General features: G+C 29.9%; 1 protein-coding gene across 2 annotated transcripts in view; it reads left to right on the forward strand.

Annotated features, from left to right (window-relative positions):
- Positions 1 to 16,153: 16,153 nt before the first annotated feature.
- Positions 16,154 to 26,984, forward strand: part of LOC125065554 (heme peroxidase 2) — a 40,585-nt gene continuing 29,754 nt past the window's right edge. For both annotated transcript variants that reach the window (XM_047673226.1, XM_047673225.1), the window contains exon 1: positions 16,154 to 16,359. In XM_047673226.1, coding sequence (XP_047529182.1) covers positions 16,343 to 16,359 — 17 coding nt within the window. In that variant the 5' untranslated portion in view covers positions 16,154 to 16,342. The remainder of the gene's footprint in view (positions 16,360 to 26,984) is intronic.

Genomic DNA, 26,984 nt, shown 5'->3' on the forward strand with positions numbered 1-26,984 from the left:
GCACAGAACTGTCAGTTTTACTTTCCGAAACATGGGAGTTAACTTTCACTGACAATTCCCTGACAGAAAAACAAAATGACTTAATAGCCCGACCCGCGATTTAAACCCAGGACCTCGTAATATACAACCTAATAGGATAGCCACTTAACTAACGAGACGGTCAATGTCATAGTAAAATTTTAAGTATTTTAACACTTAAAGCGTATTTGAAATTCTTGTTATTCTGGGTCAATTATACCAACACTGTTCAAAATCGAATATATATTTATTATGTTTTTTATAGGCGTGATCACTATTTGAATCTTAAATATATTAGCATTTTTTTTTTTTTAGTGATAGATAGAGTGATAGATTCAGTGAATCTTAAATATATATATATATATATATATATATATCGGAGCGTGGTTACTTCAGTTGTTGATTTGGATAATTAATGAATCGAATAGTTGGCAATAATGTTTGATGGCTGATTTACTTATAAGAGCGGGTCACCCCGAATGGAGTTGTAAGTGTCATGGCAACGCGAGTCGTTATGTTTTGACAAGCTTCTCGAATGCGATGGTTGCTTGCAAACCCATTTATTCTTAATCGAGATGAATTATTGTAATCCTTTGATATTATTGTGGTGTACAATTATTGAATCAATGAATACAGTGATTAGACGATATTAAATACGTTTTATTTTATGGATAACTCCATTGTACGCCCACATAGTCTTACAAATGTCGGATCAATCCCCGAACCCAACTGTTCGGCATCCTGCTTCTCCGACATATATATATATATATATATATATATTTAAGATTCAATATATATAATTAAATATATATATATTAACTAATACGATATTTTCCCGAGCAAACGCAATAACTACGGATCCGATTCAGTTAACGCTAAAGCATATGATTATACTTAAAAACTGGTATTATTTTATGTAGATACGATGGAAGCTGGATTTGCATTAATAAAACCTATTAATAAAAGTACCCGATAAATTTGAATAGTAATAAAGACTCCGTAGTTAATATAATAATAATTAATACCTTATTCACTAATGCATATTATGTTTCTAACACAAGATTTAAATTTATTAATTTTCAAAGGTGTTTGCATAATTTTAGTATAAGGTTAAGCTTTACTACTCATCACTTTATTAACAGCCTGTTAATGTCCTACTGCTGAGTTGAGGCCTCTTCTAACTTCGAGGAAAAGGTTTTAAAGCTTATTTCACCACGCTACTCCAATGCAGGTTGGTGGATTCACATGTGGCAGAATTTCTTTGAAATTAGACACGCCGAGCACGAGATGAATTATAAACACAAATTAAGCACATGAAAATTCTGTGGTGCTTGTCTGGGTTTTAACTTACAATCATCGGTTAGGATGCACGCGTTCTGACCACTGGGCCAAAAATACTTTTTTGGAAATATGCTGTGACGTCACTTTAATAATACTAAAACAATCTCACATTTTTTTAATTGATTGTTTTAAAATTCAACCAATATAAAGTTATAAAAATGGTAGCTCATTTAAACTATACAAATTCACGGTAGCGAAACTATAGGTATAAAGTGATAATAAAGATATATTTTTTACATAAAATATATCTTTATTATCACTTTATACCTATAGTACGAGAAAGTAAAAAAGCAAAGGTGGTATTTACTAGGAGAGTCGGTATGATGATTTAATTTTATAATATTAGATTATGATATTAATGAACGATTGCTTTGAAAAGTCGCTCCAATTGTTAAATATTTATTTATTGAAAAAGTTACACCATCAACTTATCACTAAGAACTTAAAATTAATAACTGATATGGGTAAGATTCAAAGTGATACGTCTTTAAAGGTGTAAACAATATAGAACTTCAAAAATATAAAAAAATAAATTAAATTTTAATAACTAAATAATATTTGAAATTAAGACATAACAAAGATAAAATACTGTACTTAGGAATCAAAAACAAATTAGAAAATTTAAAATGTAAAGAAAAAAAAAAGAAAATCAAAACTTAAATACATATATTACTTATAAGGCATGAGATCGAACTATGATTTTTAGAATGTTTAACAAAAATATGTATACATATATTATATTATGTTATGTATGTAGCCTCCATCCCTCTAGGCATATATGGCCTAATAGGCAAAACAAATCGACCACATAACCAGAAACAGATTAGTCACTAACCAAAGCATTAACGTGATTTTCACTTGAAAATAACAATCGAAATTGAAAAATTATTATTCTGATAAAGAAACCTTATATTTTAAGCTAGCAGCGAGATATGATATTCATAGAAGCAATAAAAATGTGTCTAGGTTTTTGTGTTTTAAGGTGCGTTGAGGAGCGAAAAATTAAAAAATAATCATTTTTTTTAATTAATCTATATATACTTTAGTTTTCTATATTTTTCCGTAACGTATCTAGATATTGATAAGAAGTACATAGTTCTTTAATAACACTAAAACGCCCGAGACAACGTAGTTAATAAACCATGTGGACTTTAAGGAATGCGGATTAAAATCCAGGCAAACTCCATTCGGTCTCGGTAAGTAATTCGTGTTAAAAATTATTATTGTATTATAAGTCATCATCTACATCATCGGCGATGAACAAAATCGAATGAAGTTCTGAGACATTTTTCTTCCTTTCAAATCGTATTAGATCAGCTCGGTGGAATAAACTTATGAGGAGAAAGGCCAGCTCTATCACCTTACTTTTACTTAAAGGACGTTCTAATCCAGACATTCTAACCATTTCTGTTAGGTATTTAATCAATTGATAATTTTCCATAACATAAGTAGCTAAAGCACTTGTGTTATGGAAAATCATAAGTAACGACGGTACCACATACATCCAGACCCAAGACAACATAGAAAACTAATGAACTTTTTCTACATCGACTCGGCCGGGATCGAACCCGGGACCTCGTAGTGGCGTACCCATGAAAACCGGTGTACACACTTCTCGACCACGGAGGTCTCCATTTAAACACTTTTATTATTTAATTTGAAAAAACTTACTCACTACTACTTCGCACTAAAACATACGGTCCATCTTGAACCGAACGAACCGTTCGGTTAATAATAAGCTGAATATTTACAAGTTGAATAGTTAATTACAGTTACGTCAACATTCTAGGAGAAAAATTGAGTCTAACAGTGCTATATAAACGCAAATAATTTATTTTGTTTACAAATTTAAAAATAATTACACATTTTTTTAATGTCTCCAATAAACAATGAGACGGAATTATTGCTAAATCGAAAGGCTCTATTAATTTTATTTCGATTTTTTAATTATAATAAAAATCGAAATAAATTTCTCCGTCGTATTAATATGGTTTTTAATATAACATAATAATATAATATTATATAATATTTTTGTATATTACATAATGTAAAACCTGCATATAACATTTATAACAAAATATATACATAAATTTTAATATAAATAGTAAATGAAATGTATTTTTTTTTAAGTTTTTATCTTATAAAACAACCAGTTAGAAACAGAATAAAATTCCAACGTAGAGCTACATATAATAATATTTTTTTATAAGTGATCCTTGAATTTTATTACTGAAGACGGAAGCCTAAGTGATAATATCTGAACAGCTGATTTCAAGCGGTCCGTGTTTTTGGTAATAGTAACCGAAAAAACATGATACTAGAACTCAAAGGACGTAAAAGATCCGGGTTGATGAACCCGGTATGATCGCTATAGTGAATGTTGAAAATCATCAAAACTGGAATGTTTACTGAAGTAAGGAGAGTATCGAGGCCGACCTTAAGAAAAAATAACAACTTAAAACAGTCAACTTACAGTAGTTACAATGTCAACAGATAACACTTTATTTAATAAATATTCAATAATTAAAAGGAGTGCTCGGAGTGTTTCTTTTTCCTATAGTGAGGCTTTGTTAGTAACTTGAACATTAGATCCTTTGGTTAGCGGATAGTTGACGCACTTAAATAAAAAAAAAATTGGTTGTTATAGTAAGTACCAGTATTAATTGATATCAAGGTTCACTTGATACTTTGATTGAACTTTGATATCCTAAAATAAATTAGCCAATTTATTCAAAATACACACACACAAACTGACTCGTAATTTCGTTCATAACGCTTTTAGCACTTATTAACACTTAAATCTCTAAAATAATATATCATAAACATGGCCTCGTCACAGTTTCATTACAATTACAAATAAATTGAATTTGATATTTAAGATAAGATATCTCCAACAATACATTAAACCCTTTATAATATCTTCGCCCATTAACACATCCCACATAATTACTAAGACACCAAAATGTTTATACCGCAATGAGCATTTACTACTGATTATACATCAGTAAATCATTTATGAGCATTGATGCTGCGGTCACGAATGCACGCATATCCTTCGTTATATAGCCCATTCTCCTGTTGCCTGACCCTGAAGTATTACTTATTGCCACTTTGTTTTTATTGCTAGGTCACAGATAAAGTACAATACACGAGTTCATCAACTCGTCGCCCTAGTAGTCTTTCTTTGTTCACATAATATCAATGTTAATCCTATAAAAATGTTAATTATCTAATGTTACATAAGTTTTATTCGTGTGATTTTTTAATCTGTTTTTGTTTATTTTTTTTTAAATAACATAATTTTAATAACAACTGTGAATAACTTAAAAAAAAAAAAAGAAATATGCCATATATTAGCCTATTATACAGCCTGTCCATTGGGAAAATTATGATGATAAATATGATGATATGAAAGCATATCAACAGACTTTGTAATTTTTGAATTCAACCGAAATAAAAAAAAAACTGAAGTCTTAAGTAGTATATAAAAAAAAAATTACAATTATATCATAATCTTATAATATAAAATGAAATATTTATAAATTAATAGTAATTAAAAATAAAATGTTAAAATGTTATTTCACTGACTTTTAAATAGGACTTTATAATTCTAAATACCATTTTAGGATCAAACAAATAAAATAATCGCCATTAAAAGTACAATTAATTACATTATCTTATAAGTTGTTGACTTTCCGCATAGCCACACTCACGAAATCCGTGCTTTCTCTTTAAAATATTAGTACAGATAAGAACATATCAGAACCATTAAAGACAACGTAACGAAACAAAAAGGAAACTTAAAAATACACCGATACCAGACTCTGTGCAGAAAGATATAATATTTATCTAATAAAAAGTACGGTTAGCGATTTACGTCACTTACAAATTAGCAAAATGCATTGTAAAACATAAATGAATACTAAAAATTAACATTTGTAAATAAGAGTTACAGAGTTTCCTTGTCTGGAGCCAGTCATGGATGTGGAGTCAGCTCATGCCTATCATAAAATCCATTGTTTTCCAATCTGAACCATATGTATCACTTCAACTCCGTTGCATAATAGAAAATTGTTTTAATTCTACTTTTAAGTTTTGACCTAAACAAACTATCAATCAAATATTTCAAGTGAAATAAAAGTTTAACAATAATAACAATGACAATTGAAAACGCGTCGAAAATCAAAAGTTGCCCACTACGTAAACGCACACCAGTAAAGTATTATGACGTTTAGCTTTTGTCAAGCGTATCTGTCACGCACACCAATATAATAAAGCTGGCTCGTTTGGTTTACCTTTTTGTTGTGCGATATTTCATCTAGATATACAAATATGAGGACAATTGCGTGTTATATTGCTATTTCTGCATGTTTAAAGTACAAATTTATTAAATTAACATTCAAATTACTTTCGTACACATCCTTCAAATAATCGGATATCACGTTTTAAATATGCGGAAATAGTTATAATCCGACACGATTTATTACAACACAACTAGTAAACTATAATGTTACAAATACAGCGTGTATTCGTAACGAGTTGTTTGATAACAGTTATTTTTTCTTCACAATCAAAAATATAATCCGTTTAAAGTCGATGATTTATTGTATGCAAAGGTATAATTTGAAGTTCCAGATTGTTCACGAAGGCGTATTTCGGAGATAAAGGAGTCTTAATTCCCTTTCACCGGCCACGTGAGACCTCGTGACTACAGCGCTTCCAGTTTTGTTATACTTTAATGGTTTATACTCTGTTCACCTAAACATTATATAGCAGGAATATTTATTACATGTTATATGTGCATATCTGTACTAATATTATAAATGTGAAAGTATATATGTCTGTCTGTATGTTTGTTGCTCTTTCACAACGAAACCATTGAACCGTACTTGATTAAATTTGGTATAAAGCAAGCTATTTAACCCTAACGAACAGATAGCACCAAACCATAAAACGCAAGCGAAGCCGCAGGTCAGATCTAGTTCGCTATAAACACGTTTACGTTCCATATATATTTATTTATCTATATACATAAAATGTCAACTTCAAAATATGACAGGAACATATTATTGTCAAAAAGTGAATATTAGCTCAATCACGTCATACATAAATAAATGAATGTTAAGGTTTGTATGGTCGTGCCTACTGTAGCATACTCATATTTCTTTCTTTCCGTCTTTCACATCTGATTGATTTGAAGTTTGTACAAGTAACGTGTAAAGGTTTTGTCCATAGAATTATCAATTTAAAATAGGTATCTTGCGAGCCGTAACAGATAATAATTTTCAAGGAAAATAAAAATATATGTTATATGCTATTTTGAATACTGTTCTTAAAATAAAGATCACTCATAATCGTTATTACTAATGTCAATTTTCAAAAATAGAATTTTACGATAAACGAACGTCTTTATTAATGTGAAATTAATGTTTATTTTTTAAAATAAAAATGTACGGGGAATAAACCAAAAAATATTTATGGGAGGGTCAAGAATTTTATTAATAATTGACTTTGTAATTAACCTGCCCACTAGACTTGGAATGGACTATATTTATTTTATATTACTACTTTAATAATGAATACTTGAGATGATGCAATTACTTTGTCATTTATGTATAGTTTTTTGATAGCAGCTTAGAGATAAAGTTTTTTATTTTTATTACACAGATAGGCGGACGGCCAAATGGGCCGCCTGGGTAAGTGGTCACCACCGCCCATATACATTGTTGCTGCAAGACATATTAACCATTCCTTACATCACAAATGCGCCACCAACCTTGGGAGCTAAGATGTTATATCCCTTGTGCCTGTAGCTAGCTCACTCACCCTTTAAACCGAAGAATAACATTACTAAGCATTTCTGCTTGGCGGTAGAATATATGATGAGTAGGTGGTAACTACCCAGACTTTCGGAAAACACGTAAAGCCATTAGTCCTAATCTCTCTCCGGTCGTGTTTCCATGGTATCAGATCATGAGAGTGCGGGAATAGACTGTCTCCGTGTATTTGTCTTTCACATTCGTGCATATATAACTCTTGCGATCTTAACTAGTTGCCAGAATAGTCACTGTGGCGAGTTTCAGTCAAGAGTACTTCAATTCGTTGCAATAATAATAATCAATATAATATAAAACAAAGTCGGTTACAGCTGTCTGTCCCTATATATGCTTAGATTTTAAAAATATACACAACGGATTTTGTTGCGTTTTTTTTTATAAATAGATTGATTCAAGGGGAAGGTTTTTTAATAATGGTTTATTTTCGAAGCGATTTTAAGCAATACAGCATTAATCCTTATCCAATTAAGTACCTTAAATACATTGTGCATTTAATATAGATTAATATAGGCCCTTACAGCATGTAATTACAATGAATATTTTCGAAGATATTACATATTTAAAACGCAGGGACATAGCGGTTTGTATTGTCAAATGACAAAAAAGTTGTGAACGTTGTATGACATTCTGTAGTATATTTAGTATCAGCATTGCACCCGTGCGAAGCAGGAGTGGGTCGCTAGTAGTATTATAATTTATAATACAGTGAAGACGAATTGTCTTTAATGGACATTTTTAAAATATTTATTAATTTAGCTACTTTAAATGTTAATTTAAGAAGAAAATAGTTAAGTAATAGTATCTATTTGTGTGTATAACTTACTTCATTCATATTTGCAAATGTATAATTATGATAATAAACGCGTCCACTGTTATATACACATAACTGTACATCGTTACGAATAAAGTTAAAAATTAATTAATATTATTTAATTTTACAATAATTTACAAGCACTACCTGATTTCTAGGCATATTTTTCCTTTAAATTAAAACTAATGCTTGTGTTAATAGTGAGTACTATGGCAAGTAGGTATGCGAAACTACGGCATACATATCGTTATTATTAAGAATTGCTACTTAATATTAGATTTAATTATTAATGTTCCTCATTTATATAAGTTCGAAAAACATTGACATTGAGATATTTAAATGAAACGTTGAAAATATTTGAATAGACAGAAATCTTCTTACGACGAAACATGATAATTCTCTCAAGGATATACTTATTTAACTTGAAACATGAAAATTAATAAAATAAACAATAAATGTACATTTCGAAATATTTATTTTAGTATCATTGTGGTAATACTTGTCAAGCTTCGAGTTTAAATGGACAGTATATATTTAGTTTTTATAGCCCGTACATTTATAAATAGCACTTTATTTCATACCAAAGTCGTCTATGAAACGAATTCTTCCTGGAATTTTAAAATTATATTACTAATAATAATGTTCTCCGTCGGAAATTTAAATGTTGGAATCCTCTTTAATGCGTGAAAACTCTAAATCTTTATAAAAAGGAGGAAACGCTGTTTTATAATTAAGAATTACAACAACAGTGATTTTAAATTTTCGTTTCAAATTAAAGACTAAGGAATTTTGTGTTGGTTAGTTAAAGCCATATTATATTTAAGTGAACGCTTGTTTTAAAAATATCAGTATATGTTCACATACAAGCACTCAAAGAAAAGTAGACTCTCTACCCAAGTTTTTAGTATTTAAGTCCCAATAATTAGAATAGAATTTTCTCTTAAAATCATCTTAAATTAAAGAATTATCTAGTTTCAAAAACAGTTTGATCAAAGCTTTGTAGTTAGCTTATTAAGAACTTTTAACTTGTTTACATCGCTTTGAAGATACTTAATATACATGTATATAAATAATTCTCAATTTTCAACAACTTATGAATAACGTATAAATGTTTTGTTTTAATAACATATTTTATCAAATAAAATATTATAAACATCACTCACACTGGAAAGCGTACGTACTTTAATATTCTTTTGTCAAAACATAAACAGAAAAGCTTAACGAATTTCTGAATAAGACGGTTGAAAGTGAAATTTTTGGTCAATATTTGACTTAAAGCCCATACAACGATAATTATTTATTGAATAATAGGTTTTATGTGAAAGTAGTAAGGTTCAAAGTGTTAAGAAATAAAAAGTAACAAAAGTCCTTTTTTATTAGGAAAAATTGCAAAACAGTTTGTAATATGTTTACTTAAACTTTAAAATAATTATGCTTTGTAATAAGAAAGTGCACATCTTAATATTATACATTTTTTATATAATAATTGAGTAAATCTATAAAAATGATTCAGTAAATTAAAATAACAGTCTTTGAATGTCCCTTTGCTAGAATAAGGCCTCTTCCATTTGAGAAGATGCTTAAGAATTTATTCTCTCTCCAATACAGTTTGGAGGATAGAAGTGGCAGATTTTCAGAAACAAACAGGCTAATTTCTTACAACATATATTCCACCTACATGGTCAATGAGCCACTTGATGGTATAGTCACCACTACACAAAGATTATTGCAAAAATTTCTTTTTTTTTACGCGATGCCTTTCTCATAACCCCAATGCGCCAGCAATCTTAGGTTCTACGACGTGATGTCCTTTGTACTTCTAGTTACACTAGCTTACTCACCCTTCAAACCGAAACACAACAAATATAATACTAAGTATAGCTACTTGACGGTAGAAATAAACTTAAAAGGTTTTCCTTCTTCCGATCACGAGATATTCTATAAAAGTATGTATTACATAATATTTGTATTGTATAGAAGGGAAATTCCTTAATTCCAATTTGACTTTTGATTAATGAATAATATTTTATAATTAATAACAAAAAACATTTTAAATCATATTATTTTTTATGGTGGTCACACTGAACCACGTGCTTTAAAAATATTTTTAGGCATGTCATGCACAAATAAAATTGACAAAATTAAACATCTATCCCGACTTGTACATCTGACAAGTGACAGGTCCACTTGCACGGTATCCTACACGTGCGTGACAGCCATTATCGAAAGGTCTTAGTCACATTTAGTTAAAAAATACAGTACTATAAATCTCTTTAATAAATGACATATTTTCTTATCCCTATGCTTAAAATACCATAAGTAATTGACTTCGAGATTATATAATTTCGTAATTGTTATAAGCTAGTTGAGATGATACGATGTCGCCGGACTGGTTTGGAAGCAATCTCTACTTTCACTAGATGTTCATGTCACTTCGGTACTTGATTGTCTCAGGAACCTCATTATGGTATCCAGATTACCATTACTTAAGCAAAACTAAGGTTTCCTACAAACAAAAGACACTTTGTCTTTATTAATAGAAGTAATTCTATATATCATATATAATTGATGAGTGGCCCAGTGGTTAGACCGCGTGCATCTTAACCGATGATTGCGGGTTCAAACCCAGGCAAGCACCACTGAATTTTCATGAGCTTAATTTGTGTTTATAATTCAACTCGTGCTCGGTGGTGAAGGAAACCATCGTAAGGAAACCTGCATGTGTCTAATTTCAACGAAATTCTGTCACATGTGTATTCCACCAACCGATATTGGAGCAGCGTGGTGGAATATGCTCAAGCCTCAAAGGGAGAGGAGGCCTTAGCCCAGCAGTGGGAAATTAACACTCTGTTAATGTATATATGATATTCAATTTTTTATTCAGACAGTAACTCTAAATAATAAAATGGACCAGAATAAGAAATTGTCATCTTCAACTGTATCAATCTGGTTGCAGATTTAAATTAAAGATGCAAGTTAGTTTGTTGTATATTACATTTTTATTTATAATTTATTTAATTCTTGTCGTTGAAGAAAAAACTTTGTACAGATTTCAAAAGTATAAACTCGGTATAGAGGTAGGGGACGACCAAAGAAACGATGAATGGATTGTGTGAAAGACGATATGGTTAGAAAGAACGTTACATGTGTGATGACGTCCGACAGCGAAGTATGGAAGAAGAAGACATGCTTCGCCGACCCCAAGTAAAATTGGAATAAGGGCAGGAGGATGATGAAACTTGGTATACACTACTACATATTTAACTAATTTTAGCAAAACAATTTGATCTTCAATGCAAACCTATACAATCGTGCCTAATTATAAAATAATTAAATAAAACGTTGATTTATATATTAACAAATATACACTCAAATCTAATTAACAAAATAAATAGATAATATTTATTTTAAGTCGATTTTGTGTCCTTGTCCTAATTCTTAAATAGAATTTGATATAAGTTGACGTTGATACATTTTTTATTTAATATCTTCGTGTATTATGTCTGGTATTTTTAGGTTCAGTTGTTATCTTAAGAACCATCTGGAGGAACTTCTCCATTTGAAGTATTCTTGTTATTATACTGGTGCTAGCATCCGGTTATATCCTAGTATGGTAATTTGGGTTATAAGCTAGCTATCTCTACATTTACATACTAGGATTTGTAGTATACATTATCTCATCGGTCTTTTATAGAAATTCTTTAAATATATATATATATATTGGTTGGAGGACGAACATATGGGCCACCTCATGGTAAGTGGTCACTACCGCCCAAACCCGCACAAAGGCGCTGTAAGAAATATTAACCATTCCTTATATCACCTATGAGCCACCAACCTTGGGAACGAAGATGTTATGTCCCTTGTGCCTGTGATTACACTGGCTCACTCACCCTTCTAACCGGAACACAAACATACAGAGTAGGTACTGTTATTTGGCGGTAGAATATCTGATGAGTGGGTGGTACCTACCCTGACGGGCTTGCACAAAGCCCTACCATATCAAGAAATACTCAATAGCAGGAGGAGTTTAGAAACTAGAAGTGTTTACAACGGACTTCAGAAAGTACTTAGAGCCATATGAGTGCATGTGTGTTTGCACTCACACTTATGTACATTATATCTGATATTATAATATTATTATCTTCTGCATAGTTTTCGCCGTTTCAGACGCCATCAAGAATGTCTGACGTAGCTAATCGGACGGATGGACGACAAAATATCGATAAATATTTAAATTATCGATAAATATTAAACTCGACCACGTACCCATTTTTTATGATTTGACGTAATATGTTACTAAATGTAGCAGAAAATAAGCATAGCAAAAACAGGACTTAAACATTTTATAATTTAATGTATGAGTAACACTTTTTACGTAATACTATTTTTTATTGTATGTAAATAAAACCCGACACATTTTCATAAGTATGTCCAATTTCCTGAGAACAAATAACAAACCACCTTTTTTATTCTGCAATATATTAATGGATAGATAAGAATGTACACATGTGTACGTTGGTGTATTATCACACATTTTCGCCATAGTTAATGTTATCATACCTGCGAAAGTGAAAGCGGACACCGCTCACAATCCAATAATATTTAACCCACGTGTTGCGTAATCAACGATCAACTTAATGACCGCTCTTTCTCCGATCCAATGTTTATATTTATAACGGACATGAGAATAATCTTTTTATTTTGTAACTTGGTATTGAGCTATTTTATACACTAGCTGTTACCCGGCTTCAATCGGCGAAGATAGAACTTTAGTAGAATTGTTATGAATTACTAACATTTTCCTTAATGTTATGGTTATAAAATTTAGAATGACTTTTAATTGAAATATATCAAGTGGCTTATGATTGATTACCAAACATCCAGACCAACAAACTTTCTGGGTGGCTGTGTCGAGCGGTTTTAAGGCAGCTAAATCGTATTCCATACATTTTATATAGACGTATATGAAAACTCCTTTGTGTCCTAGCGTTAAGTTATACAGCCTTTAAACTTCCTCAATAAACGGAATATATGAAATAATTATTCAAATCAACTGAGCATTTCCGGAGATTAACACGATCAAACATTCAAACTCTCTATCTTTATAATATAAATATAGATGTAAGACAATTTAATTTTCTATAAATAAATGTGGCACAAAATAATGATATATTTATAAAATATCTTCTTCAATAATAATGAAGGATTTAAAGTCTTAATATTAAATTTAATTTTAGAATTTCACTTAGTGTTTCACGTGTATATTTAGATCGACTCGAACCGTATAAGCGACCCGTTCTCACTTCGTGCGGGCAAAATTAAGGCTTTAATATTTATAACAAATATTAGTATTATACAGGCTTATGCAAGTCCGTCTGAGTAGGTCCCACCACCCACTCATCGCATATTCTCTTTTAGTTGGGTGAGTAAGCTACTGTAACTACAGGCGCAAGGGACATAACATCTTGTTCCAACCTTGATGAGGTGATTCTCCATTTGCCAGTGCAGTTACAATACACTTTACTTTAACTGGCCTCTAAATGGTGCCGCAACATGTCAACTTTTATGCGATCGAACCGATTGTTGACATTAAAATTGAAAAATATGACATATATAATATGTACACTGTGCACTTTATATATTGTTTATATATATGTATAGATTTATCTCGAAACAATCGAACATGGAAGTTCCATATTAATTTGAATCTGGAAAAACAAATCTTATCTCTATAAAATTAGTATGTTATGAATCAAGGGAGTTACTGACAATAATAATTAAGGATTAATTCTGTTTCCTCTGGTTTCCCCCCACGTGGTATTAATCTCATATACTAATAAAATCAGTATAAATCCATTGTTAAAAAATAGGGAAACCCCATACCAATCATTCGGTTATTAAGAGCAATGGAAAATACAAATACATATCAATTACATAGCATCATCTGAAAAAAAAAGATCTTTTTAAATAACGTAAAGAAATGCTAATAGTCTATACCAAATAAAAGAAGGACAAAAACTAAGTAAACAACATTTGACTTCGAATTTACGCGATATAATTGGTCGAACTTGAATAATCTACGATATTAACCATGGGTTTGTGAAAAAATGGCGTTTTAAATACAGACGAAGCTGTTATCGAAACTTTAGAAGTAAAAATAAAATGTATGTTAGTAGTTAAGTGGAAAAACTTTGTAATATAAATAACAATATGTATATTAATTAAGACCTTTTTAGAGTTAGTACTGCACAACATAGCTAAGCAAATGGCATATAAGTACATTTTAAGTTTTGTTTGTCTTAATTCCATGCAACATTGTTTTGATTCATTCAATACAACAAAGTAACTTTTAAACACAATTACATTAAAAACAAAAAAAAACCAACAAATAATGATTCAAATTTTACAAGTAAAAATAGTGATTCATAGCGGTTTTACCAAAGTCAGCATGAATAGTTTTAAACATATCAATTAGAAGATAAATTTAAATAAATTCGTTTACTTAACAGTACTTTGTAAACATTAAAACAACATATTTTTTAAGATTGATTAACAAGAAAAAAGCATAGATAGAAATAAATAGAAATAAATTATTTAATTCAACTGGCACAGTTCACATTTATAAAGTTTCATAAATCTAGTTGACCGAATTGAAATAGACATGGAGAAATAGAAACGACTGTTGGAGACTGTGCTGGATATGAACTTAAGAATATTATAAAAGAACAATATACTTTCGAATTGTGATGCTGCAAAGAACTAACCAAAATGTTTGAAAACACAAGTGCATCTATTTCGTATCACCTAATTCGATGGACTTTCAAGTCTGTCCCGATCTGCCAGTCCTTGGGGAGGAGTGAGAGTGTAAACAATTGCCAGACAGACTGTTAATAAAATTATGAACATACTACGTATTATATGAACATATATGCTGGATATAATTACGTTTTCAATTACACAGGATATAGAAAATAACCTGTGGGGTATATAATTATATATGCAAGTTAATATTTCCCTTAAGTCTATTAAAAAAATATCTTGTGTAGTTTGGGTTAACATAATTAAAGAATAATTATTTCCTGTTTATTTGTCTTGTTTACTTCACTTTTATAACTTGAAATTCATTTCAAAAGTAAGCCTTCCTTGATATATAGACTTTTACAAGATTTTTTGAGTAAAGAATGCCGAATTCTTTTTTAAAAGATACAAAATACGTATTGATTCATTGATCTACTTGGTGGTAGGGCTTTATGTCTGGATAGGTACCACCCCCATCTGATATTCTACCGGCAAACAACAACACTCAGTATTATTGTGTTCCGGTTTGAAGGGTGAGTTAGCCAGTGTAACTACAGGCACAAGGGACATAACATCTTAGTTCCCAAGGTTAGTGGCGCATCAGTGATATCAGAAATTATTAATATTTCTTATAGCGCCATTGTCTATGGGCGGTAGTGACCACTTACCATCAGGTGGCCCATACACTTATCGGCCAACCTATACCATAAAAAAAAGATTACATATAAATAGTTCAAAGTTATACTAAGTTGAAAAACAACTGAACTTGTGACTGTAATTCAATTTATTATCAAGGTACAATAAATAACAATAATAAGCCTATTTCCAAACAAATAATTGAAAGTTGCTAAGATATCTTGAACTGGCTTACGTGCAATTATTCACGATGTCAGTAAGTCTGGCTACAAGTAACGTATAATAAAATCAATAGATCAAACTATATAATAAATAGACGTTTAAGGCTAACACAAGAACTAATATTTAATAGTTAATTGATAATACCTTCTTTCCTCAATCAAGCAAAACATCCTGTTATTAATAAGATCACATGATCGTTCTCTCGCAATTTATTAAGAATATTTATAGAATTTATTGAAATATTAAGTAAATTTTATATCGATTAGAGGTGAGATAATAGTAAACAAAACTAAAGTAGGGCTGCAGAAACGGCGTCGGTTCACCGTGTCAGTAGCGCGTAAATCTCTGGGACGCGAAAATTTAATTTGTCACCGAATACGCAATCGGTGAAGATAGCGTCATCGTCGAACGTAACCGCGAAGTTTGATAACTGCTAACTTTCTCTCTCAGCGCCTGTACAGTTGAAGGAAGGCTGCATCCAGCCTCACTCCGCGATAGTCGACGAGCCAGCACGTTCGTCGAGAACGGCGCGCGCTCGCACCGAACGCGTTCTAAAATTCAAAATTAGGACATTGGTTCAAAAAACATAGTGCCACAAATTATCAGCCAGTTCTGTTTTGTTTCTCATGATTCAATTTTAATATTTTAGTGAATGTTTATCGTTTTTTAAGGCGACATGGGATCCTATAAAACGTAAGTATTTTTTATAATAATATATTATATTTATAAAGTAAACATAATATTAAATATTTAAGATCGTCCTCTAATACACCTTTGTCGACACTTAGTGTATCCTCTCATTTATAAATGTAGGACAATGCCAGATGCAAGTTCAACTCATGTCAAGCTTTGTCTGAATAGCGTTTAAATTATTTTAAACACATTACGAAACGTCAAAAGGAACGTTTTAAAAATATTTTAACAATTGAGTTAAGTAGTCGCGGAAAGCAATCGACCTCGATGGAGTAACCTTCTAGACAAATATTCGTTTATTTTAGACACAGTAGGTAAAAGTTGAAGAGTTAAAATATGTGATAACTGGAGGTCCTTGTTCATTTGCCTTAATACACAGACAATTTTGACCTAGTTTCTGAATTACGTAATACTGCAGCTTAAATCATGAGGTATTGCCTAAAATACAGGTTTTCGTTACGTCTTATCAATGAGTTTATACGATTTTTTTTGGATCGTTTCATATTAATATATTTAGTATTATTGTGATATTTCATCTCCATTGCTTTTAGGAACAAATTTAATTTTAAATTATGACCAAAAAAACGTAACATAAAAATATGCAAATTCATTTTATGTGTATAATATAAGCGTCCAGTATAAAGCGTTATTATTTATTCAATTATTTTAACTACCTAATAACTATAATAATACTAATAATTATACTAATAATTATTGTTATTCCCCTCAGTAGAATAAAAACAGGTTAAGACTGTCAATAGTGAGAATAAAACATCCGGACGTTCTTATCACTGAAGAAGTGATTTTTTCCAGACAACGCAGTTTTGAATAAACAAATTTATATAATAATATCTAACTAAATAGAAACAATATATTTTCCTTGAATCTTTAATAGAAGTCATTATATTTATTAAAGTTATTTTGTCGAAACGTTTAGAAATATGTACAAATTCTATTTTGAGATTATGTAAAATCATTACTGCATAATTGTAATTCAACATAACAGACACGTCTAAACTATGATTATATCATCAACCGGACATTTGAAGTTTTTAGTGTCTATCGACTCTTTTTTAAGACGATTCAAATTAGGAAATTAAGAAATTGTATTCAAAAACTATAAGTCATTTGAAGACATAAAAACTTTAACAAAGAACGTCTTGATTGATTTTCCATTTCAATTCGATATTTCGTTATAAATAATGAATGTTTATATTTCAAAAGATCCTCGTTTTTGATGATGTTCATTTTGGGAATGAATCAATCGCCTCCAAGGAACTTCCTTATCATATAGAAAATTGTAAACAATTACAAAAGTCTGGTCAGATATTCTTCTCAGGCATTTTCTTTTGCGAAAGGTATTTTTTTTTACTTAAGTGTAAATAAGAGAGTAATGCTTCTACACCAAATAAAGGAATTTAAATAATAAATCCTCAACTTTTACATCATTTCATTTGTTTTCTTGTGCGTACTCCATGCATACTTATATCTTGTAATGTCTATAGATCTTTAAAAAACAACTAAAATAATATAAGTAAAGGTATACTATAAAGTAAAAAGCAAAATCCTCTTCAAATAATATAGCTTAGTAAGCGTAACGATTTAATTAATCATCTGTTAATAATTCAATAAACTCGAGGAATGACTAAGGAAAACTACGATTTTTCCGGTAACTTAACCGGATAATGATACAAGTATTCTGCATATATATCTATGCAATCAAGATTGATAACATAAATAGTATAAAGTATAAAATTTTAATCATACCTTAAGGTCACATTAAATATTAAGTTTTTACTATTTATTAATTCAAATTGTAGGAACTCTTTTAGTTATACCTACATGAATTTTTATTAACACAACAAATGACTATTCTAGTTTATTCAACAAGAACTAAATATTTTTACATATATACTTGTATTAAATTTAGACTAACATATTATTTGCACTTAATACTTATATAGGTAGCTAAATTGTAGTTGTTCAGAAATAATAATACATGACGTTTGGTATTTGGGACGAGGTCGAGTTTTAAAATTACCCCTTATATACGTAATATTATATACATTTAAATGGTATAATATTCATCCGATCTAAGTTATAACTTGTAAGTACTATAAGTTACTTTAATATCGAACTTGTCAAGTCAAATTATTTTCTTAAGTATATTTGTATTTACGATCGGTGATTCTTTTTTAGACAATCCAAGCTTATTGATGGGAACTTTTGAAATTTCATATAGCATACATTCATTACATTACATATATTAACAGCCTGTAAATTTCTCACTGCTGAGCTAAGGAGGCCTTAGGAGTCCTCCCTTTGATGAGATTTTTTATAGCATATTCCAACACGCTGCTCCAATGCGTGTTAGTAGAATACACATGTGGCAGAATTTCGTTGAAATTAGACACATGTTTCCTCACGATGTTTCCCTTCACCGCCGAGCACAAGATGAATTATAAACACAAATTAAGCACATCAAAATTCAGTGGTACTTGCCTGGGCTTGAACCCGAAACAACGGTTAAGATGTACGCGTTCTAACCACTGGGCCATCTCGGTTCATACATTCGTTGTCTCGACAATATTAATCGACTGTCTAATTATTTATCATATAATCAATCATGGAATGAATAAAGACAAATTCAAATTTCGTAATTACCTAAGCTAATGGATAAAGCGCTTGACCTACGCTTAATCCCTAAAACACTTAGATTTAAATGACTTTGAGATATTTACAAATTTAAATTAACAATATTTAATATTCCATTGCAAAGCGATTTTTGTTATCTATACTAAGATGCTGTGCTTGTAATTTCTGTAATAGTGTATCAATTTCGTATGTAAGAATTTTTGTTAAACATGAACCCAAATAGCCCAATGCTCAAAAGAACGTGAATCTTTCATGAGAGTCGTGAATTTTAAACCGAGCACTGATCATAATTCATCTCGTGCTGCGTGGTTAAAAAATACATGTGTGAAATTAAATTTGGCATATGCCTTAACATTCCCCGTAAGAGAATACTTTTAGTCAGCAGTAGAACTAAGATAAAATTATTTGATGTTAGGATATTGTTCAAGAAAGTACTAGGTACATATCACATATAGTACCTAAAAACGACAATACTTCAGATTCCGTATCCTTACCGTTTCCGTTCGTTTTAAGAGCCAGTGTAACTACAGGAACAAGGGATGTTACTTAGTTCCGAAGGTTGGTCGTGCATTGTGGATATAAGGAGTTTTTAAAATTTTCTACAGCGCCAATGTCAATATATATATATACATATGTATGTATATATCTGTAACTATATCCAAGTAATATCTTCCATCTTTACTATTGCTGGACTCTCCGAATACAGAGATTATAATCTGCTATTATTTTCTAAAGATAATAAGAAAATAAACTTACAAGGAAATACTCGGAAACTCAGATATGGAGAAACCTGATCGTTTCTATACTTATTGCCATTAAACACGATAAAAAATGGAAATTTCATGAGAAGTTCATCTCTTCTATTTAGGATTTTCCGTATGAGTAATTAATTTGAATTCTTATACAGTATACAATATAACATTATTGTCGTTGTGGATACTTTTAGAATGATTTCATTTTCTTATAATAACGAAAGACAATTTTATTTGATTTAATATACACGAAGAAACGAAAATGTATATTTTATTTTTGAAGATTATCAACATTCTTTAAGTTACACAGTACTCATGAAGTATCACTATGGTTTATTATTTACTAGATCCTACTACAAGTTAAAGCCCTTCTTTTATTTCAAGCAGGAAATTTGGAGCTTATTCTATCTGGTTATAAACGTTTGTTATAACTTCGTCCGACACGTTAAAGGCTCCTTTCAACGTTATCCTTTATCTTGAGCTCTAGATTAATAATAAAAACCAATTAAGCACCCGAAAACTCAATAGTTTGAACAATCATAGCCGGGTTCGAACCTATAATCTTTGATTAAAATTATAGAGTTGTTTTATTTATTTATTTAATAGATGAATAAGCAAATGGGCTACCTGATGGTAAGTGGTCACCAATCATAGACAAATGCGCCGTTTGAAATTTTAACCATTCCATACTTTGGCAATGCAATACCAACCTTGGGTGAGTTGGGTGAACTAAGATGTCAAATCCCTTGTTTCTGTATTTATACTGGTTTACTTACCCTTCAAACTGGAACCCAACATTACTAATCATTGCTGCTAGACGGTAAATAATGTGACGAGTAGGTGGTAACTACCCAGATAGTCTTGCAAAAGCCCTTCCACCAAGTTCTATTCATTGCACAATCTTGGCTCCTCCATATACTGAGCTCATCTCTCTCATTATTATTTATCATAAACGTGTTTTTAAAACTATCAAATAAAAAATATAAAAATCACCAAGCCTCGTACAAAGAGAAGCATAGTATTAGAAGAATATACTTTAGAATTGAATAATACCGTCCGTATCCGATAATGTCTTAGTAACACTATTTAAAATTAACTTGAAACACGATGAGATAATATCAAAAACAATAAAATTACTTAGTAATAATTAATCGTTGTTTATTGCATTACTATTGCAAGAATTTGTGATTAAATTATGCAGATGTATAATTAGATGTGCAATTGATAAACTTCCTCGTCGCTTCTTGCATAAACATTTATAGAGATATAGGCATACATTATACATGAAAATCTGATAATGTTTATACAAACAATATATACATATTATATGATGTGTATCATTTATTTATTCAAGACTAGCTATCCATCCCCGCTTCGCACATTACATTTACAGTATGTAAATTTTCCCACTGCTGGGCTGAGGCCTACTCTCCCTTTGATTTGGATCATATTCCACCACGCTGCTCACATCACATGTGGCAGAATTTCGTTGAAATTAGCCACATGCAGGTTTCCTCACGATGTTTTCCTTCACCGCCGAGCACGAGATGAATTATAAACACAAATTCAGCTCATGAAAATTCAGTGGTGCTTGTCTGGCCTTGAACCCTCAATCATCGGTTAAGATACACGCGTCCTAACAACTGGGCCATCTCGGCTATTTTTTTATTTATTTTATTTTGGCTCGCTTCGCACAGTAAGAGGATTTACATAAAACTTTTATATGGTAACACATAACTATATTGATAGTGACATGATTTATTCCTAATATCTTCAACAATCCTAAAAAATAACTCACGAATTATACACCTAAACATTCCTCAAGACTTCTCATCCCGACTATTAGTGAAAACCGTTCGATAATGCATTCGGAAGTTTTGATTTTATCGCGTTCGGACAGACAGACGCTGTAGCCGGACTTTGTTTTGTAATATGTTGTATGTACAAGCAACAGTACAACTAAAAAAAAATATGCTGAAAAATAATAAGGTTTTTATACCATCTGATGTGTGCAGAACGAAATCAAAATTACATAATAAAACAAATAATGTTGCATTCTGTAACAACCAACTCCCAATTAATGGAAGGCGAATTACTTTTAATTGTTTGTCCAGGATTCAAAATCAAAGTTGATAAAACAATTGTCACATCAGTATTTCGAAGCAAAATTTGAAAAAACCCTCTTTTTTGTATTTGTTGAATTGATAGCTTATATTATATTATGTATGGAATTAACGACTTTAACCTGTCAATCAATACCCTAAAAAAAAAACAAAATAGTTGCTAATCCTATTATTAGAAATTTTCTCCTAAAATCCTATTTATTTTTTAACAAGATTAATATAGCTACTTTTTAATGAAATTCTCTGTGACTATATACTGTAAAAACATTCAATAATTATTAATACATCAGAGCCTTAATCGGTGATTAATGTTCTAACCCAGACAAACACCACTGACTTTTCATGATAATTTCTGTTTATAATAATATTTAATTAATCTTTGGCACGACGGCGATGAAAGATTAAGCAATTAAACTATATCACCTTTAATCATAAACTTGGCTATCTCATTCTTGCACTGTAATCTCTAACATATTTCAATTGTATCCGTCTTCTTCTTGCCTTATGACATTTAACATTATAACATTTCATACTTAATATATTATTTTAAATAGCAACACTACAAGTTTAAAAAAAAACAATAATATACGATGTAAGAGTAAAAAAACATTTCTCTATATTATACTAAACTGTAACATAGTAGTTAAATGTAGCTAATTAAAATATTAATGTAAATAAATAAAATTTTAATGCAACTGCATGCAATTATAAGACAATAATAATTAATTTTGAATGCTAATTTTATCTTCTTGGAGCTATTTTAATTTTGCATACAACCTGCAGAAATATTAACTTAAATTAACGTACAATATTATTAACATTCCTAAATAAGAAAATCATATTTAAATTAAAAGATGACTATATTGGATTCTTAAATATCTGACGTTGCTTAAGACCAAATCGATGCTGTACTGGATTACGTTAACCCTAATATGATATTATTAATCGTGCTGGACGAAGAGCTCTTCTCCTATTATAGAGAAGTTCAAAAGCCTTATTGCACACTGCATAGGTGAACACACGCTGATTACTTTCATCCAGCACATTGATGTTCTAACGACATGTTTCTTCATCAAATAAAATATAAATTACAAACATAAATTAATCACTTGAAAACTTAACAATAATAATAATAATCTTACTATTAGTTAGGTGATTATTATTATTAAATAAACATGTACTTTTCATTAAACTATTATAACAGTTTATAGAGTTCATATGATTATCTATGATATCATATTTATGATCATCTATTGAAATTGAACTAATAATAATAGACCTAGATATCAGTGCCCAAACAGAAATGATGCAATAACACTAAATTGAAATACAGGTCGCCATTAAAACTTGAGGCACGTACCGGCGCCATCTTCGATGCGTCAAATCGCTTATTGCGTAAACGGTGGCTATTTGAATGGTTTTTGCGTGACTTTATTTTTACTTTCCATGACCGTATGGAGTCATATTGTCTTTTATTATTAGTAAAGTAATTCTTAAGCTGAAATTCAAAGTACTTTAAGCCTTCACTAAACTAATATAAGCGAAAAATATAATAATATATGAGGGTTGAAAAACTAATGAATGATTTTAACAAAACGTTCAAATCATTCAGAGTCAATTCGAATACATTATAAATTTACTTTTTATGCCGAATATAGAGATATCGACAATACCGGGAGATAGCTTATATGCATTGTCAGAATTTTTATCTTGCATAGTTTTTTAAACTGATTAAATAATGTCCATATATACCCAGATTATAATAAACGGGATCTAACAATTAGTTTTACGAGCTGTTATTAACATAGCCCTAAGCTTAATGGGCTTAAGTATATATGTAATACATAATATACAATTTTGTACATAACTCTTTATCTACCTTCTCGAGTAATTCTTCCTTGAGTATCTCTAAGATTAGCGAGAGAAGGTCCTTATTGGGGCAATTCTGTCTGTTTTCATTTTCATAGTATCGTAAAATTAAGTTGCTCCTTGTGCAATAATACAACGTAAATAACGTAAACCAAAAATAAATATAAATTATTTTGATAATCATACAGTAAATCCTACTATAAATTCTTCTTTTAAAAATTAAAAAAAAAGTAAAAGTTCAATTGCTATTACTATTTTTTTTTTCATGTAAAGCCTTTACGGAACTAAAACAATAATCAATACTATACTTATAATTATACATTTAACATTTTGTTTTTTGAATAAACTTTAACAAATATAAAAATAAAAATAAATTAAAATTATTCCAATTATGAAAATTAAATTACATTCCTTAAATGTAATTTTATTTACATACATATTGTTCGATAATAATATAATACAATACAATGCATATAATATAGTGTATATAATATTAGTAAGACTTCCAAGTGTATATAGGAACTCGATTTTTTTTCATTATATACAAAATCATAAGCATAAATACATACTTTTTAATAAAATCGAACCTCTAACTGTAACAAATACTGAATACATATTATTTATTTTAAATAAATAATACGACAAAAATAAGTTAACTTCTTACGTTTAATTTTATGGTATAAATTTATGAGAATCGAAATGTATATATGTATATCAATTTTAATAAATAACACATTCAGATAATTCACATATAACTTATATCGCACATAAACATATTGTTGGATTTTATTTTATATTTAACGTTTCAAAATTAAATGTTTCTTTAGAAAAATGGTGGGTACTTAGAAATCTCACTTCCGTCACGTGACCTTTGCGTTGCAGGCGTTTTTTTTTTTTAAATAATGATTATCTTTTATGCTAAGATCAGAACGTGTGGTAGCATAAAATGTTTATACGAGCAAAGAACAATACATAATATTATAATTTACTAATGGCTAATTATCTATACTAATATTATAAATGCGAAAGTAACTCCGTCTGTCTGTCTGTATGTTGCTCTTTTTTTATGATGATTTTTTACCATCTTATATATAGCTAAAAGCTAAATAAACGCAATTATCGTAAACATTTTAATCACTTTAGATCAGAACATCTAATAAAATTTTCGAATAAAATAACTCTCCAACTCTGCCTTTTAAAAGACATTTCTAAATAAGAACTCATTGTAAATATCCGAGCAGTTTAAGTCAATTCTTAAGCATTGATTATGAATTAAAAAAAAAAAACATGTACATATTTTAGTCATATGCACATTACATCTGTCCTGACCGGTAACACAACTTTACGCAACACGGGGACCTCTTTGCTTTCCGTTTACATAATACGTTTTCGATTTCTTCCACTGCCAGATTCACTTTCGTTAATGACATATGTAAATGAACAACGTCTTTTTTTATCATTGCTATGGTAAAAAGTTTTAACATTTATTATCCACAAGTATACATAACTTAATATGAGCACCGTATGTTATATTGAAATACATTCTTATAATTATAAATTCTAAAAATGTTACCTAACAGGTTGTAGCACGCTGTATCTAGCGAGCAGTTACTTCAATTGTTTTTTACCTAAAAATATTAAGTAACTTAAATCACATGTTTATGATATTTTTATAAGTTTATTATTTAATATATAGAAGGTTTTTGTCTGATCGTGAGCAAAAAACGTGATAAACTCGTCAAAGTTTACCTTTGTTTGTAATAGTCATTATTTATAACTTCGTATCAAAAATTATAGAGTTTTTGAATAAAACGATATTGTTCTATATGGTAATCTAATATAATTGCTTTTAATAATAATAATATATTTAAACAAAAAAACATCAAATTAAGTTTGTTTCATTAACTATACTAAAACTAAAGAATAATTAGCAGCTTCTGTGTCATCAACCCGAACTAAAAAAGTACTTACAGATAGGTACTTTGAATTTTACCTAGAACTTACCTTGTATTATTTTTTTAAATATTATTAAACGAATTTAATAGTTTAAACGGACATCGAAAAATCAATCCCCAAGTCAATATCTAATATAAAAGAAATGAAAAAAACTTTACTTAATACAAGAAAATTACACAACAAGAGGGAATATTCCTTGTTTTATAATAAATATTTTTGAGACAGATTAGCGTATATGTCATCTGATGATAAATGGTCATCACCTTTAGATATGGCTCTTGGTAACTCAAATGTTATATTCCTTTGACTTGACATTACACTGGTTCTCTCATCCTTCAAACTGAAATATTACAATACTAAATATCGCTGTGTGGTAGTGAAATATATAATGAGTTTATATATATATATATATATATATATAGTACCTACCCAGGCGAACTTGCACAAAACCCAACCATTTACTTAATACAGAATATTTTAAAACTCATTAGAAAAAAAAAACAATATATCATTAAATTATTTTAAGTACAAAGCGCTTTTTAATTAAATGCTGTTATAAAAACACCTAAAACCAGTTATTCAAAGAAACCGGCTGATAGGAACTTGGACAAATGTCAAAATTAGATGCATTTATAACAGACACCTATGTCGAAAATTATTTTAATACATAGTTAAAGGAAGTGCTTAAGGAACTAGTGCATGAAGTTTGGCAACCGAAATTGTTCAAGGTTTGTCGTTAAGATAAAACTCGCAGACTTTTTCATTTATCTATTTTTTGTACATATTGAGAGTGACAACTTTCGTTACCTTGAAATAACAGTAATGTTGTGAATCTACCTTAAAACAACAATAATTATTACCAGACTTTTTAAAACATAAGGACATTACATTCATTTAAAAATATAACTTCAAATTGTGTAAGTAATTGCTATCGATAACCCAGCTCAAGATTTTGTCGGATTTAAAGGCATATTTAAAATTAGTTATCTATTTTGTCTTCTGTGTGCGTTACTGCCTCGTTGCTATAATAACTGGATATAAGGTCGCAAATGGATTGAAAGCCCAAATCTGATAAATAAATATTTTAAGTTTAGTGTTAAAACAATTCTCAGTAACAGCCCGGAATTAGGAATTTGGTACATTCATACAAGTGTGAAAGGACTTTAAGCCTGAAATCTTTCCGGTCGTATTGCATTTGCTGTCCCATCGGATTACGAAAGTAAGGAGACATATACAATGACCACAGACCAGCCAAATAGACGACTAGACG

This window comes from Vanessa atalanta, chromosome 8 (assembly GCF_905147765.1).
Source record: "Vanessa atalanta chromosome 8, ilVanAtal1.2, whole genome shotgun sequence".
NCBI lineage: Eukaryota > Metazoa > Arthropoda > Insecta > Lepidoptera > Nymphalidae > Vanessa > Vanessa atalanta.